This window comes from Nesoenas mayeri (genome assembly GCF_963082525.1).
Source record: "Nesoenas mayeri genome assembly, chromosome: 1".
Lineage (NCBI taxonomy): Eukaryota > Metazoa > Chordata > Aves > Columbiformes > Columbidae > Nesoenas > Nesoenas mayeri.
The window spans coordinates 36426155-36440476 of record NC_137541.1 but is presented as its reverse complement, the minus strand read 5'-3'; the positions used below and the strand labels follow the sequence as shown (position 1 = coordinate 36440476).

General features: G+C 36.8%; 1 protein-coding gene across 1 annotated transcript in view; it reads right to left on the bottom strand.

Moving 5' to 3' along the window:
* Positions 1-14322, bottom strand: part of LEMD3 (LEM domain containing 3) — a gene marked incomplete at its 5' end in the record, with an annotated part of 48121 nt that overhangs the window by 15100 nt on the left and 18699 nt on the right. The window contains 3 exons of the mRNA XM_080348128.1: positions 519-586; positions 8223-8289; positions 10629-10666. Of these exons, the coding sequence (XP_080204254.1) occupies positions 519-586; positions 8223-8289; positions 10629-10666 (173 nt within the window). The remainder of the gene's footprint in view (positions 1-518; positions 587-8222; positions 8290-10628; positions 10667-14322) is intronic.

Sequence of the window (14322 nt, the reverse complement as noted above, 5' to 3'; positions counted from 1 at the left end):
TGGAATTTCATAATACTGTCCACCTATCAAATTAACAAAAAGGCCTTTTTTGACCATTTCTATTTAAAGCATCAGTGAATGGTGTCTTCATACAGCAGTTGCCTGTCAGGTCCACTGCACCGATCCACACATCAGCCTCTCCTCCCAAAGAAAGGAAGACAGTATCCTTTTCTACAAGTCTCGTACCAGTATAATGATTTTTGGACAAGCTTCTAGAGATTCAAATTTCATAAACTTATGATTTTTGTGTTGGTGAACTGTTTCTATCAATTCACATTATGTCACTTTCATCACAATTAAGCCATTTCATTCATGTTCCCTCTCCCCCAAAACCTCACTACATCCCCAAATAAAAATCATAAGTAGCACGTGTTAAAGATATCAATTCCAACCATTTCCAAACAACACTCAAAACTAAGTCAAATTTAATCAATACACTAGATATGTAACCAGGCCTTACAAGTTGCAGCTCATATAAATGTTACATACAACCAATGAAAAATACCTCATTTGCTTACTTTTAAATATGCAGCTGCCTCCTGGACGGTAAGATTTCTTTGAATAGAGCTGCCACATTCATGTTCCCCTGGTAAAATAAAACTTGTGTTTATTTTGATCTACTTATTATTGCATTATATAAAATAAAATCACCTAAACACAAGCTGACAGTTAACACAATCTACACAAGCAGCAGTAGCTCACTAATTCTCACAAGTTCCACTAAAAATATGGGAAAAAATACCCACACTCTGGACAAATTTCTCCTTCAAAAAAAGTTAAAAAATGGAAGATTGTCACAGCTAATAATATGGACAAATCACATCAATACAACTTCATGCACTGGTCAGAAAGTACATTTTGGTATTTACACTGAAATTAGAACAAAAAACCACTATGAAGAAATATCAAAAGGATGTTATAATAAAAGCGTTGCTGTACCCTGACTCAACTTCTTCCAAATAATTTCCATTTACTCTGAAATTATTATATTTTATACGGACCAAGTTAGTTCCAGTTGCAATGTATCCATAATAGTATTTCAGGCACTATGAAGCTACTACATTTTAGATTGATTCCTGAATAAGCACACAATCTCAATATGACCTGAAACTGTGGGTTTTACTATCCTCCTGATTCTTTTGGAAAGCATGCAGAAGTAGTCAGGAAACAAGGTATTACATGCATAGTCAGCCCTCACAGCCACATGTCATCATCTTCCTGATTTTCTTTGATAAACTGAAGGTACTTGATTCATGGAACAACAACAACAAAAAAATGCAGCAACAGTCCTACCAAGGCAAAGTCACATGGAAAGTGTCTAACACCAGTTTTATCTGTCTCTAAGCCATCATTTCTGAAGAACTCCCAGGGAGTGGCAAATGCCTTTTTTTCCTGACGTTTAAAAAACAAAAAAAATCATCTTAACATCTCTAACTACAATTTTACTGTACCAAAACAAAGTAGGAAACAACAAATCCAGTCTTTCCCTGGCTGAGGTTATACCTGCCTTACCTTCCTAAATCCATGCCAAGCTGTATTATTCTCAAAGCAACAGCAAGGCTAGGAAAGTTTAAGATATTAATGCATATACAAAATATGAACTTTTTCTTATACTCCTACAAAGTCTGTAAAGTTGGAATTACTCCACACTGGAATACCCTTTAAATGGAGCAACAACACAAATGAGAACATTTGAGGCAATCTGAGCAAAAATTAGGAAATACTAGCAGGTTATGGAGAAGCATCTTCATGTCTAATTCACAGCAGGGAGTCACAAAGAAACAAGTGTTTTTACGATGCTAAAGCAAAGTTTTTTTCAATACACTTCAACAGATTTAAGTGAATTTGGCCTTGCAAGCACATCACCATAATAGGGATGCTCTTCTCTTACTGCTGGGTTACAGAGGAACAGGAACACTGTTTTTAAGAGAGTTCATATGTGGTCTGGTCTAGAAGTGCTGCTGGAACTACGTGCCTGTGTGCATGTACATACTTTCAATCAAGCACTGAAAAGACAGTACTTCAAAAGTGGCTTCACTTGATAATTAACATACGACACCTTAGATTTTCAAAGTGCATGAGTCTACTGTAACAGCAAAACTCCAGAGATCACTGGTGTAAACTGACATGGCCTTTGCCAAATAACACGGAATTCAGAAGTCAGCACAACAACTGGAGTTATAGGCTATTCTTCTGTGTAATTTTGGCAGACATTCTTTTTGTGCAGCATAAACTCTACAACATGTAAATTTACATGTGTAACCATCAGTGGTTCTGTGTTTCAAGATTAGCAACTTGGGACAACTATGTATCCTACTCAGTCTCTGCTGTAAACATAGTGTTTTAAAATCTACAATTGATGGAATAAATACAACAAAACCAAAATGTATCTCTGTAGAAGCCATATCCACAATCTCAATGAGGTATTATGTTTTATGAGGAGCAAGTCTGATGGGTATTCATCCATTTAAGCTTTTTTGTTGTTGTTGTTCAGCAAGACCTAAGCCTTCCTGAGGTCTTTCTAACACAGAAAAAGGACCTTGGCCATAATTTGATTGACCAAAACAGCTTGTGAGAGCAGGGGATGAGATTCTTCTGCTTAGGAACTTTCATTTGTTTGCTTTTTTTAATTATCTAGACAAGCAGGAAAACCCATTTATGAAATAAATAAGAAAGACTAGAAAGGGTGAGGCTAATACACAGAAAAACAAAACACACTAGCAGGAGGATCAGATTGTGAAAAATGAATTCTTAAAAACATGTTTTAGGATCAATTTTGCGTTTTCAGTCTTATGAGAACACAATATTACCTCTTGTAAGAGGACAAAAGCTCCCTTAGATGAGGGACTACTGTATTACTTCAGTAGTTTAAAATTCTAATCTTATTTGCATTCTTCCAGGAATTACATTTACGCAGTATGCAGCCAACACACTAACTTCAGATTCTGGTCTCATCTTCGAAAACCAGCAGACAACTTCCTCGCAGTCCTGCTTCTGAATTTTTTTCAGACTGTATTCCCCCTGAACAAGTTTAACAGTTAAAAATGCCTTCCCTGCCTAAGCTCTAACAATGTCTAAGGCCCATCAGTTCAAATTACCCTCGTGCAAGGCTGGGTGGGGGGAAAGAATCACTTTCATCTTGCCTCCCACTCTTGAAACAAGAAAGCTAATCAGTGTTACCGAGTTCAGCCCCGTACAAAAAGCTGTTGGAGATGCAGTTTCTCATTCTAGCCCTGCTATTGCTAAGAACCACTTAACAGCTTTTTTCTGAGAAACTCATGAATTTGAAAGCCTGCAGAAAGTTAGGCAATTCACAAGTCAGACAGCCTTCTATTTTACTGCAAACAGCAGGATATTCCTATATGCCATTTCAGTCACCGCTTTAGCTAATAGTTCTGCAAATGAAGGCTTATTTTGAATAACTTTGGTGCAATCATTAACCACTTGGCTTGGAAACCCACTTTCCATAGTCTGAGCCAAAAATATTTCCCAACTGTTCCATTTGAGGCCCTATATCCAGGAATAAAACTGAAGCAGAGGCAAAAACCTTTACACAGGTCTGCTGCAATATAGCTCTTTGCAAAATCTGTCCCTCTGTTAAAATGTCTATTGCAAGTTTAGCGAAAGTATGGATCTTTGCACTCAAACTTCCCTTGGGCACAGATCACTTCAGTTTCAAGTGCAGAGAACCATTCTACTCATCTTTGTAGGGAGGCAAGAAGTAACACACCCCAGCACGGTTCTGGTTGATGGCAAGTTGAACATGAGCCAACAGTGTGCCCTGGCAGCCAAGAGGGCAACCGTGTCCTGGGTGCATCAAGCACAGCACTGTCAGATGGGCGAGGGAGGTGATTGTCTCACTCTGCTCTGCACTGGTGCAGCCTCACCTGGAGCTCTGTGTGCAGTTCTGGGTGCCACAGGATAAAAAAAGATATAAAGCTACTGGAGAGTGTCCAGAAGAAGGCTGTGAAGTTGGTGAAGAGTTTGGAGCGGAAGCTGTATGAGGAGCAGCTAAAGTCACTTGGTTTGTTCAGCTTGAAAGAGACTGAGGAGATACCTCATCATGGTCTACAGCTTCCTCACAAGGGGAAGACGAAGGGCAGGCACCAAACTCTTTAATGATTGACAACAGAACTCAAGGGAACAGCAGAAAGATGTGCCAGGGAGGTTTAGGCTACACATTAGGAAAAGGTTCTTCACCCAGAGGGTGGTGGAGCAGTGGAACAGGCTCCCCTGGGAGGTGTCATGGCCCCAAGCCTGACAGTGTTCAAGAACAGACTGGACAACACCCTCAGACACATGGTGTGAACTGTGGGGTTGTCATATGCAGGGACAGGAGTTGGACTCTATGATCCTTGTGGGTGCCTTCCAACTCGGGACATTCTATGAATCTACATTAGGTTACTTAGGCAAGCCACGTAAGAAGTTGAGTTCTCCTCTAAAATATGAACAGAAAGAAACTAAAGCCTCAGTTCTAAAGGAACATTTATGTCTGTTCTCACAATTGTTTTCAATACAGAAAGTAAGTCAGATCAGCTTTTCCATGCAGGCTAGAATTTTTGAAACTGACTTTCATTTGGGCATTTATCTTAATTTACAAGCTGCACCATATAAAGTTAAAATTCTGAATATTTCTGTTAAGTATTTCCTTTACAATGTAAATCATTATTTTAAAGTATCAGAATAAAAACCCAGTGGAAATCTAACACTTTAAGGAATACATGAATTTAGCACAGATCTCTAGCTCACAGCTTGATGTGATACAGTCAATCAATCCAAAAAGTAAACAGTGTATAAAACGTTTAGCAGGTCTCATGCTTCCAGGTTACTTGCAGCAGGACACTAAAATGGGTAGCTGAAGAAAAGTAAGAGCAGAACAAGTGTTGCAAGAGCAAGTGAGAATACCTGATCTCCCAAAGGCTAATTCAACAGTTTAATAACACTGCAGAAGACCAGAACTTGCTAAATAGTCTCTAAATCACTGGTTGGAAACAGCACAATATCAATCACCCAAAGAACTAAAGATTAAGGAGAACAACAGAACAGTGAGCCTGTGACAGCAATCAGATACAGTAGTTGACACTTGCAATAAATATTAAGCAATATCAGTGTTTTGCCAGGATTTTCCTTCCAGCTATGGATTTATCAGTAAGCCTTATTACATATGGGAGTCTAATTCACCCCTGCATCTCAAGGACCCATGCTGGACATTAGTTCAGAAAGAAACAGTCTCATAGATCATCGCTTAATGGAGAATACCAAGCAAAAGCAACATCTAACTACAAAAAAATTCTTTATGTACAAGAAAGTAGCGTCATACCCATGGGTAGCTGACTGCTTCTTGTAGATATAGTGGTTACGTTTATTCATTTTGCAAGCCTAACTGAAAATGGACTACTGAAGTCTCTCCATGAAAGACCAAGACATCCAGTAATTAACATAAGCCTGAAGGAAGTCTAATTTACATAAAGCACATATTTTGGATTAGGAGAAAGTGTTAGGCACTGAAATACATCCTGTCTATAACAAGTCACTGCTTTGAAGAAAGGCTGAACCATTAGGCAAGAACACAGGAAAACAAACTTCAGCTCAGAACTGGATGAGCAGATACTGCTTCTCTGTCTAGTTTCTTGTGAGGTACGGTGTTACCATTGGCTTGGCAGACTAGTAATTCTGAGAACAATCATGCACTAAAGGCATTCTGTTTTCATATAGGATAATTAAATCATTTTTCATCATATCAGAGCACCACAGTAGAGAATAGGCATCTACAGCTGGAACATAGTATATTAAGGCAAATAAAACTAAAACACTGTTATCCTGACTTTTTCTTCCTTGAAACAATTTCCAGTGTTTTACCCTCTAAAATAAAAGCCCCATCACTTCCTCTCTAGTTGAAGTTGACAAGGCAAGAAACTAGCTCAGTAGAAGTTTAAGAACTCTAATAAAACAAAGAGGGCTAGAAACCAAATTCTGAAGTGACCATCTACATGGTAGTCACGATGTTGAATAAAGCTTAATCGAACAGCCTCCTGCATGTTTCCAGCCTGGCTTTTTAATATTAATATTTTTAACATGAACAAATTATTCATAGTCAAGTCTGAAATAAGAGAAACTTTTCCAAGTATGTGACAGAGAGACCTGAAAAGCGCCACTTTCATTAAAACTATATTCCTTTTGAAGTGGTGCACTATGTACAAGATCGACACTCTTAAACCCTACATCCTCTAGCAGCCTTCTGTGTTCTATGACTTAAACAGCTTCCAGACATTGTGCCAGGTCTACATCAATATGGTGTTCAAAAATGGATGTTAGACTTGTTCTTCTCATACCTTAAGAAACCAGGCATCAAGGATAATTTTTAAGTACAGAGGAATTAGGTCATTCTTCAGACTGCACAAAAGCTATTCTGCTGAGCAACCAGGTAATTTCAGAACTCAGCTTCAGTTTGGGGATCACCTAACCAGAAAGTATAGCTGTATTTTTTGAAAGTAAGTACTGAAGATTTTCCTGGCCAGGAACAGACTAATAGAGATTAACGCACCTGAAGAAGAAAGCAGTCATCTTGAAGCACACAAATTTCTCTCATAAGGCAGACAGATAAACATTCTTGTAAGTGTACATGCACAGAAGTAAGCCTCAGCTAACAAAGAAAATTCCCTTTCTTTCACAGCCAAACCTTTTTTATCCAGGCAAGTACATTGTTTACTGTACGGCCACAATGGACCAAATGACACACTGAGGGAAGAGCAAACTTATATTTTATTTTCAAATAGAGGAAGAGAAGTAGCAGAAACCCATTACTTCCACTTCACAAAAGGCAGTGCTCTACTACGCACAGCTATGGTTCTTGTAAGACATTCCTACACACCGCAGTTTGGCTATCCCACATGGAAAAAACAACAACAAAAATCTTTTGCTTCCAATGATCTATAGTACAGAATTATCTATTAAGTATGAAATAGTTTTGAAATAGATAAAAATGTAGCAAGATGTAGCTGACCTGTGAAAGATCTACACTGCAAGGCATTCACAGTGAGAAAGCAACAAAATGAAGACTAAAGCCAACTATTACTTTGCACGCACTCAGGCTAAACATAATTCTTTCACTATTTTTTGGGTTAAAGATTAATGTAAACAAGAAGAAATCTGTGGGTTTTGTCCAAACAGCTATTTCATGCACTGTGGATAGTGTAAATTCTCTGGAAACAAAAAGCTTCTGCAGGAAGATGACTCTTGAAATTTGAAGGTATTACAAAGCTGCTCAAATTTCTCACATTTCCTATAGAGACCTGATATTAAATTGTCAGCCTCCTATCTTACACAGAGTGGTTTCCACATTTTTTTAATGTTTGAGAAGTGTGGAAAAGCCTTCTTGATGAAACTTGCTGTTGCAAAACAAACAGTTGGCACAAAGAACAGTAAAGCTTAAAAACTGAGGCACTGCCTCCTAAACGCATTATGGACTCAATTAGCAGGGATGATAAATAAATGGCTTAATAGCCATGAAATAGGTTCTGCTGTAACTCACACTCGTGAGATGACAAAGTTATAAACACAGTCTTAACTTTGCCATTTCCTGATTACAATGTGTAAATATCTATGCAGTTTAAAGCTGTGTTAATTATGACTTCAGGCAAAAGAACTGTATTTTTTACTTTGAATATTCAATAACTCCTACTAATACTAAACATAATCTCTGACATGTTACTATACACAGCACTTTTCATTACAATATAATTAGTATGGTTAGGTTGAACTATTTTGTCTAACAAGGCAATCTTGTTCAACTGCTACTGTTCTTTGTATTAGTAAGTATTTTCTAATTGTTGTAAAATATTGTTTTTCAGACATATTTCCACTACAGTGAAATAACTACCTTTAAAAGAAATATACATATTCCTCTCCATATATGGTATATTTTAAAAATTTAATGAAATCATACTAATAAAGAATTAAGACATTACATAAAAAAACATACAGGATCAAAATATTCAACAGTCTATCCTGTTTAACAAAAAATACTGCAACAAAAGGTACTACACTGGTGAAAAAGGCAGTGTAAGTGAACTAGAAATGGGATTTCTAGTTTCCCAAAACAGAACTCTAAACGGCTGTCAGGGCCTTGGCATATATCAGTTGCTGCAAATCGCTATCTGAGCATAGACTTCTTTGTAGCTGTTGCCATAACACTCTTAGTCACAATATTTTTCAAGTGTTACCTGCTACTTGTGCCAATTTATCATGAAGTGCATATAGGCTGTTCATCATGAGACTTATTTCATCTTCCTAAAATTAGAAAAACACATTAATGTTAAAACAAACATTAGTAGAGATTTATTTTCTTCCATTTAGCAAAAAGATCTTTATATACTATGAAAACAAAAATAAAAGGTTTTCACATACAGGAGGAAAACTGTAGTGCTTCACACACCAACAAGGATGCAAGCAATAGGTTTTGAAACAAAGTATTCACACTATTGATTTTTCAGATCTTGATTGAAAATAAACTAGATTGCAGCCTGGACTCTGATGGATCTGCCAGTTAAAACTAAAAGCTCAAAAAGTCATTTTAATGTTGCTAAGAGAACAGTACAATGACCCAAAAGAAGTTTGGTGGGTGGGTTTTTTTACATATTCACTATGTAAAAAATAAAACACTTTTATTCTTAATAAATGTGCAGTGACACTCCATACAAGCCACACTAAAGAACCATCTGGTCATATTCCCACATAAAATTCACAGAAAAATAAGATTTTTTGCTGTCTATCTTCAAACTACAGTAAACTAATTAAAAAACAAAATAGAACAGAAAGCTGTGGACAACAATCTTGCTGATAGTTCCTGCATATGCTACTAGTATAAAAAGCCCTAATTCCCTAAACAAGCATGAATATGAAATGCCATGTAACTGTTACTTATAGGGGAGTTAAACTATCAAGATATTGAACAAATTCAGAAACATTTTATATTATAATGAATTATTTAAAATATGAAGAGGAGGAACCTGAAATTATATACACCTAGTACAAAAGGCCATTCTAGAACATGTTTAGGTGGTTTTTTTTAAGTTGGCTCTGACTCCTGGGGCAGAGTCAAATGGCTGAGGTAAGACCAAAGCATATTCAGAAAATATGCAAGGAAAGTTATTTTCCAGTTTGTGCATTTGCTAATTACACTCACACTGAAAAAAAATATACTTTAATTCCTTGATACACCAGCACTATCTGACAGAATTTTAAAATTTGAATGCTACATTTTTCTTTCTGTAAGAAAACTGCTACCAAAAAGTAGAATACTTCTTTCATTGATCAAACATTTGACAAATTTATTCCCATAGACAGTCTCAACAATTACCAGCATCACCTCTCCCTATTCTGGTCCTATAAAACCCCAAGCGAGATTGAATTGCTATAGTTGGTACTCTCTAGGAAAGTAACCAATTTTATGAACTCATTTCCTAGCTGGAAAATACTGGGCATGGCAGAAGAGGAAAATCAGTCCTCTATGCACACAAACAGCAGTACTCCAAGTTCCATTTATTTGCCTGAAGTACACCCATGACTTCACTAATAGCTACACTGAGACAGACACATGAAACATGTTTGCGACCAAGCTCTCTTTTCTTAAATTAATGGTCAGATGACATAAAGGAAGGAACTGAACAGTATAACCTTCGTAGCCAACAAGCAATCAATCATGGAGCAGGATTACTATGGAACAATACACAAGAAACATAGAAGAAAGTAACATTAAAATGGTTCTCAAGCTGTCAAGTGCACAAGACACATTCTCTCTGCACTAAAGTCATTCTGAAAGAATCCTCATAATTTACCTCACAAAATTTTATTTGTTCAAAAGATTCAGAAACATTTTCTTCCCAAGTAACTAGCCAAGTCTACCTACTTAACATACACAATCATTCACTTTTGGAGGGCTCAATCCTAGACCAAAAAGAAATCTCACATAATTATCTTGCAATACTTGCTTATATATGCCTAGCAAAAGCAGAACACTGTGTTTACAGTCCAAGCAAAAAGACTGAAGGCCAGAAGAGAAACACCAAAATACATGTTGCAGAACTAAGAATAATAGAAATACCTTCAAAGGTAATATCTCAAAAATGGTTATCCAAATATTCCAGTTGAAAGACTGAATACAGAAGCAAGTTACAGAACAGAGTAAAAATTAAAAAGACAAACTTTTAAATTCATTTCCTCAAGGAGGTTAACAATTGCTTTTCTATGGCACTAAGACCCTGGAGTTTCAAGTGAATCATCTCTTATCAGCTGCCCTTTCAAGGTTAAGAAGCCAAATGGTAACAATTAAAAAGAGAAACTGACAAATCTAGCCTCCAAACTTACACTACCACTGTTTTTCCCATAGCTCTAAAACACAAATAAGGTAACTTTTTTCAGGCAACCAACGTGCCACAACCAAATCATGTAATCCTAGTTATATTGCCTGAGATGGAAAAAAAATTAAAACATTAAAGTCACAAGAAGAGCATTCGTCTCATGCACAACATTCTGAAACTGCATCCTTCTGAACACATTTAAATTGTTTTTATATAATCATTTGACAGACTAAATAAAAAAAACTCTCTATTTTAAGTGGTTTTACTTACTTCTATTTTTGGTAGTTCTTCACTGAAGGGATTCTTGACTGTCAAAAAAATAGAAAAAAAAATTATTCCCATAGAGTCTGAAAATATTACAAAGGTATACCAACACTGTAGCTTTATGACAAGACTGTAATCTTTAGATAAAAACAAATGAGTCTGTAATATGACAAATGGCAATTAGACAACTATCAACCTTTGACTTAACTCCACATTAGATACTACATTATACTAGCATTTACATTAAACCAGAATCCTGTATGCTTGCAAATTTCACAAAACCATGTTTGTCATTTGCCACTCCTGCTTTAATGACTCGGTTGCGTTGAAATAATAAAGGTTTTACTATCTAGTTTTAAAAAAAAAAAAAGAAAAAAAAAGTAGAACTACTTTCTTACTTAGCAATAATCCATACCACAAAGTTGTATAAGTCATCAGTATTTTCTGTTTTGACAAGAGAGATGACACATTGAAAGTCCAGGTGAAAAGTGCAGCATGATTAAATTATTTAGAAAAGAAAGACTGGTAAAAGACTTTCCACATCTCCTGAAAGCATAAGGTTATCTGTTATATTCCTCTTTGTTACAAAAACATGTTCTTCAATAAAAAGAAGCTGAAATCAGACAAGTAATTTGTGGTATGCTTCCACTTTCAGACTGACCAGCCGGTAACTAAAAAGTTACCAAGGCATGATGCTATTGCCATTAAAGTATATTGCCTTGCCTTTCTAAGCAACAAACACAGTTTGAGTTTATACAGAAATCAGCAGTTCTACCTGCTATTCAAACAGAAAATGAAGGTGCTACTGATCATAGTTCACGAAGCACAAACACAAAAATAATTTTTTAAAAGTATCCTAGGAAACCTGACACAAAATTGAAGGTCTAGGTTGTTAATGTTATTACACTGATGCTGAAAGCACCCCAAGAACAGGTACCCACTTGAAGAGGTACACTGTTCCATATACAGCTCTACCAAAAGTAGAGTTCTTCCGAACAAAAAAGAGCACTTTCCACTACTTCTAGGTCTGGTGTCTGTGCATAGAGAATGTGGAATAAATCTCAGTCTGCAAAGAATTTTGTGCATTTTGAAATCCTGCAGTTCAACTTTCTATACCAAGGTACAGTAGAAGACAAGTACCATCTTAAACAGTGACCAAAATATGTATATTCATTTACATTATATAATTACACCCAGTCCACCACCTCAGATATTGCAGCCATTTACACAGCATTTCTGCTTGCATCTGAAGGTAACTCAGTAACAGCCTCTGATAGTGCTCACCAATTTGATTTTCTTTTAAGGCACTCCCATAGGTAAAAATATTCACACAACATGCCTCCCCAACAGTCAACTGTTTTACACTTACCTTGACTCCTGAACCATAACCATGATTATTAAGCTGAACAGTTAATTTAGTCATAAATGGGGGAAAAAACAAAAAAAAAGAGAAATAAAGGTGGACACAAGAGATCACATTCATGGCCCAGATTTCTCATTTAGGACAAATGAAGGATACAAAAGAAACTAGGGACCAGCTTATAAACCAAGGGTTCCCTAACCTTTGCCAAGTGTAATAGCATTTGGACAAGTAACTGGAAAAATATATAGATATATATAGATATATATATATACACATAAAACAAGAAAATAATTATTTGTAAAACAATGTAATTTTTATTACCTGCATAAACTTTCACAGCACTGCTGGCAGCAGCCAGATACGGCAATGAAAATGCTCTGAGTGAAGAAAGCTTGACTCTGAAACCATGTCCATGTGCCAGCTTCTTCTGACACCACAAATTAATAAAAATTAAAAAAAAAAAATCCCACCACACACACAAAAACCAAAACCACCGAAACACAGGGACTGGTTTTCACAGACACCTGAATACTTCACTCAGATATCAGATCAATTAAAACTGATAGAAGCAGATGATGTTCAAGCGCCCTTGTAAACCAAACCCTATGCCACTTTATGATTTCGTTCTACAGGTGCACATTCTCAGACACTGCCTACTAGATTATCGACTTTAAAAAGCTTTTCTGTATTTCATTTATTAACTTAGCAGAACATTCCCAGTACACTAAACTTTTAATCTGAATAGCCTAAAATAGGATTAGAGAAACACTGCCAAGGCTCTAGATGACTGCAGACCTTCCAGTTTGATCATTAGTTATCCAGACAGGATAATTATGTAATTAGGGGGCTCTTCCCAAGGTCAATCTTATTGAGCATACATGAAATCTTGATTATGTGGTTTTAGATTGGAGGGGGTAGGGAAACGGGGGGCATGAGACACAAGTGTATAGATTTCAGTATACTTGACAAACATACATTTTAGTGCTAATGAAAGCCATGAATACGTACATATGCAATACTTCATGCCAACGAAGATGCAAACTGAAAACTGTCTTCTGCGATTCTACATACACTAGGACAGTACAGCAATTGAGTGAAAGCAACAGGGTTATTACACTCAGACATGCCGCTCATCACAATCCCAGTGTAAAGTCAATCTCACACGTGAGCCACTTCGTATTTGGATAAATTAAAACACTGAATTTACAAAGCAATACAGATGTTTGCCTCTCCTTATCACAGAATCATAGAATGTCCCGAGTTGGAAGAGACCCACAAGGATCATAGAGTCCAACTCCTGTCCCTGCATATGACAACCCCACAGTTCACACCATGTGTCTGAGGGCATTGTCCAGTCTCTTTTTGAACACTCTCAGGCTTGGGGCTGCGACACCTCCCTGGGGAGCCTGTTCCAGTGCTCCACCACCTTCTGGGTGAAGAACCTTTTCCTCACGTCCAACCTAAACCTCCCCCAGCACATCTTCCTGCCATTCCCTTGGGTTCTGTCATCAGTCACTAAAGAGTTCAGCGCCTTCTTGCCGTTCCTCCTCCCCTTGTGAGGCAGCTGTAGACCATGATGCAGTCTCTTCTTAGTCTCCTCTTTTCCAAGTTGAACAAACCAAGTGACTTTAGCTGCTTCTCATACAGCTTCCTCTCCAAACCCTCCACCAACTTTGCAGCCCTTTTCTGGCACTCTCTAGCACCTTTATATCTTTTTTTTATACCATGGCTCAAATTTGTAGTAGTTACAGCAACAAACAACAGAAAAGATGGACTCTCTCTCTCCAAAATTATCTATCATAAAAACTTAATCCTTGTAATTCATTAACTACCATTACAGGATTTCCATGAAATCCCTCTGAAGTTAGTGATTTTATGGCAAGTTAACCAATAAGTGAGATACTTTTTATGTAAGATGTTAATATAGTTCAAGATGCCTGACATCTTAAGAGGCAACTAAGCTAAATGCAACTACAGCAATTTATCACCTGCATATGCAATTAACAACTCTTAATCAATCTGCATCTACTTACTACATAACCTCCATTAACTCCAGTTAATAAGGCCACTCCTTAACTATTTCAGTAATTCCTGTTTTGAATCCACCCTTCTTTCTTTTGTCCAGGATCTAAGCTCTTACCAAATCCTCCTACTTGCTCCAGCCACAGATGTAAAGTTCTCTTCTATGCCAACATGTCTAAAGTATTTCAATATACTGCATCAACATTATAACATTATTAGTTCAAAAGTTTCCTGACAGTTCTTAAAATGTATCAGTATAGTTTGGAGACTAACAAGTTCTTCTTCTACCAAACTAAGCATTAATTTAATAATTAC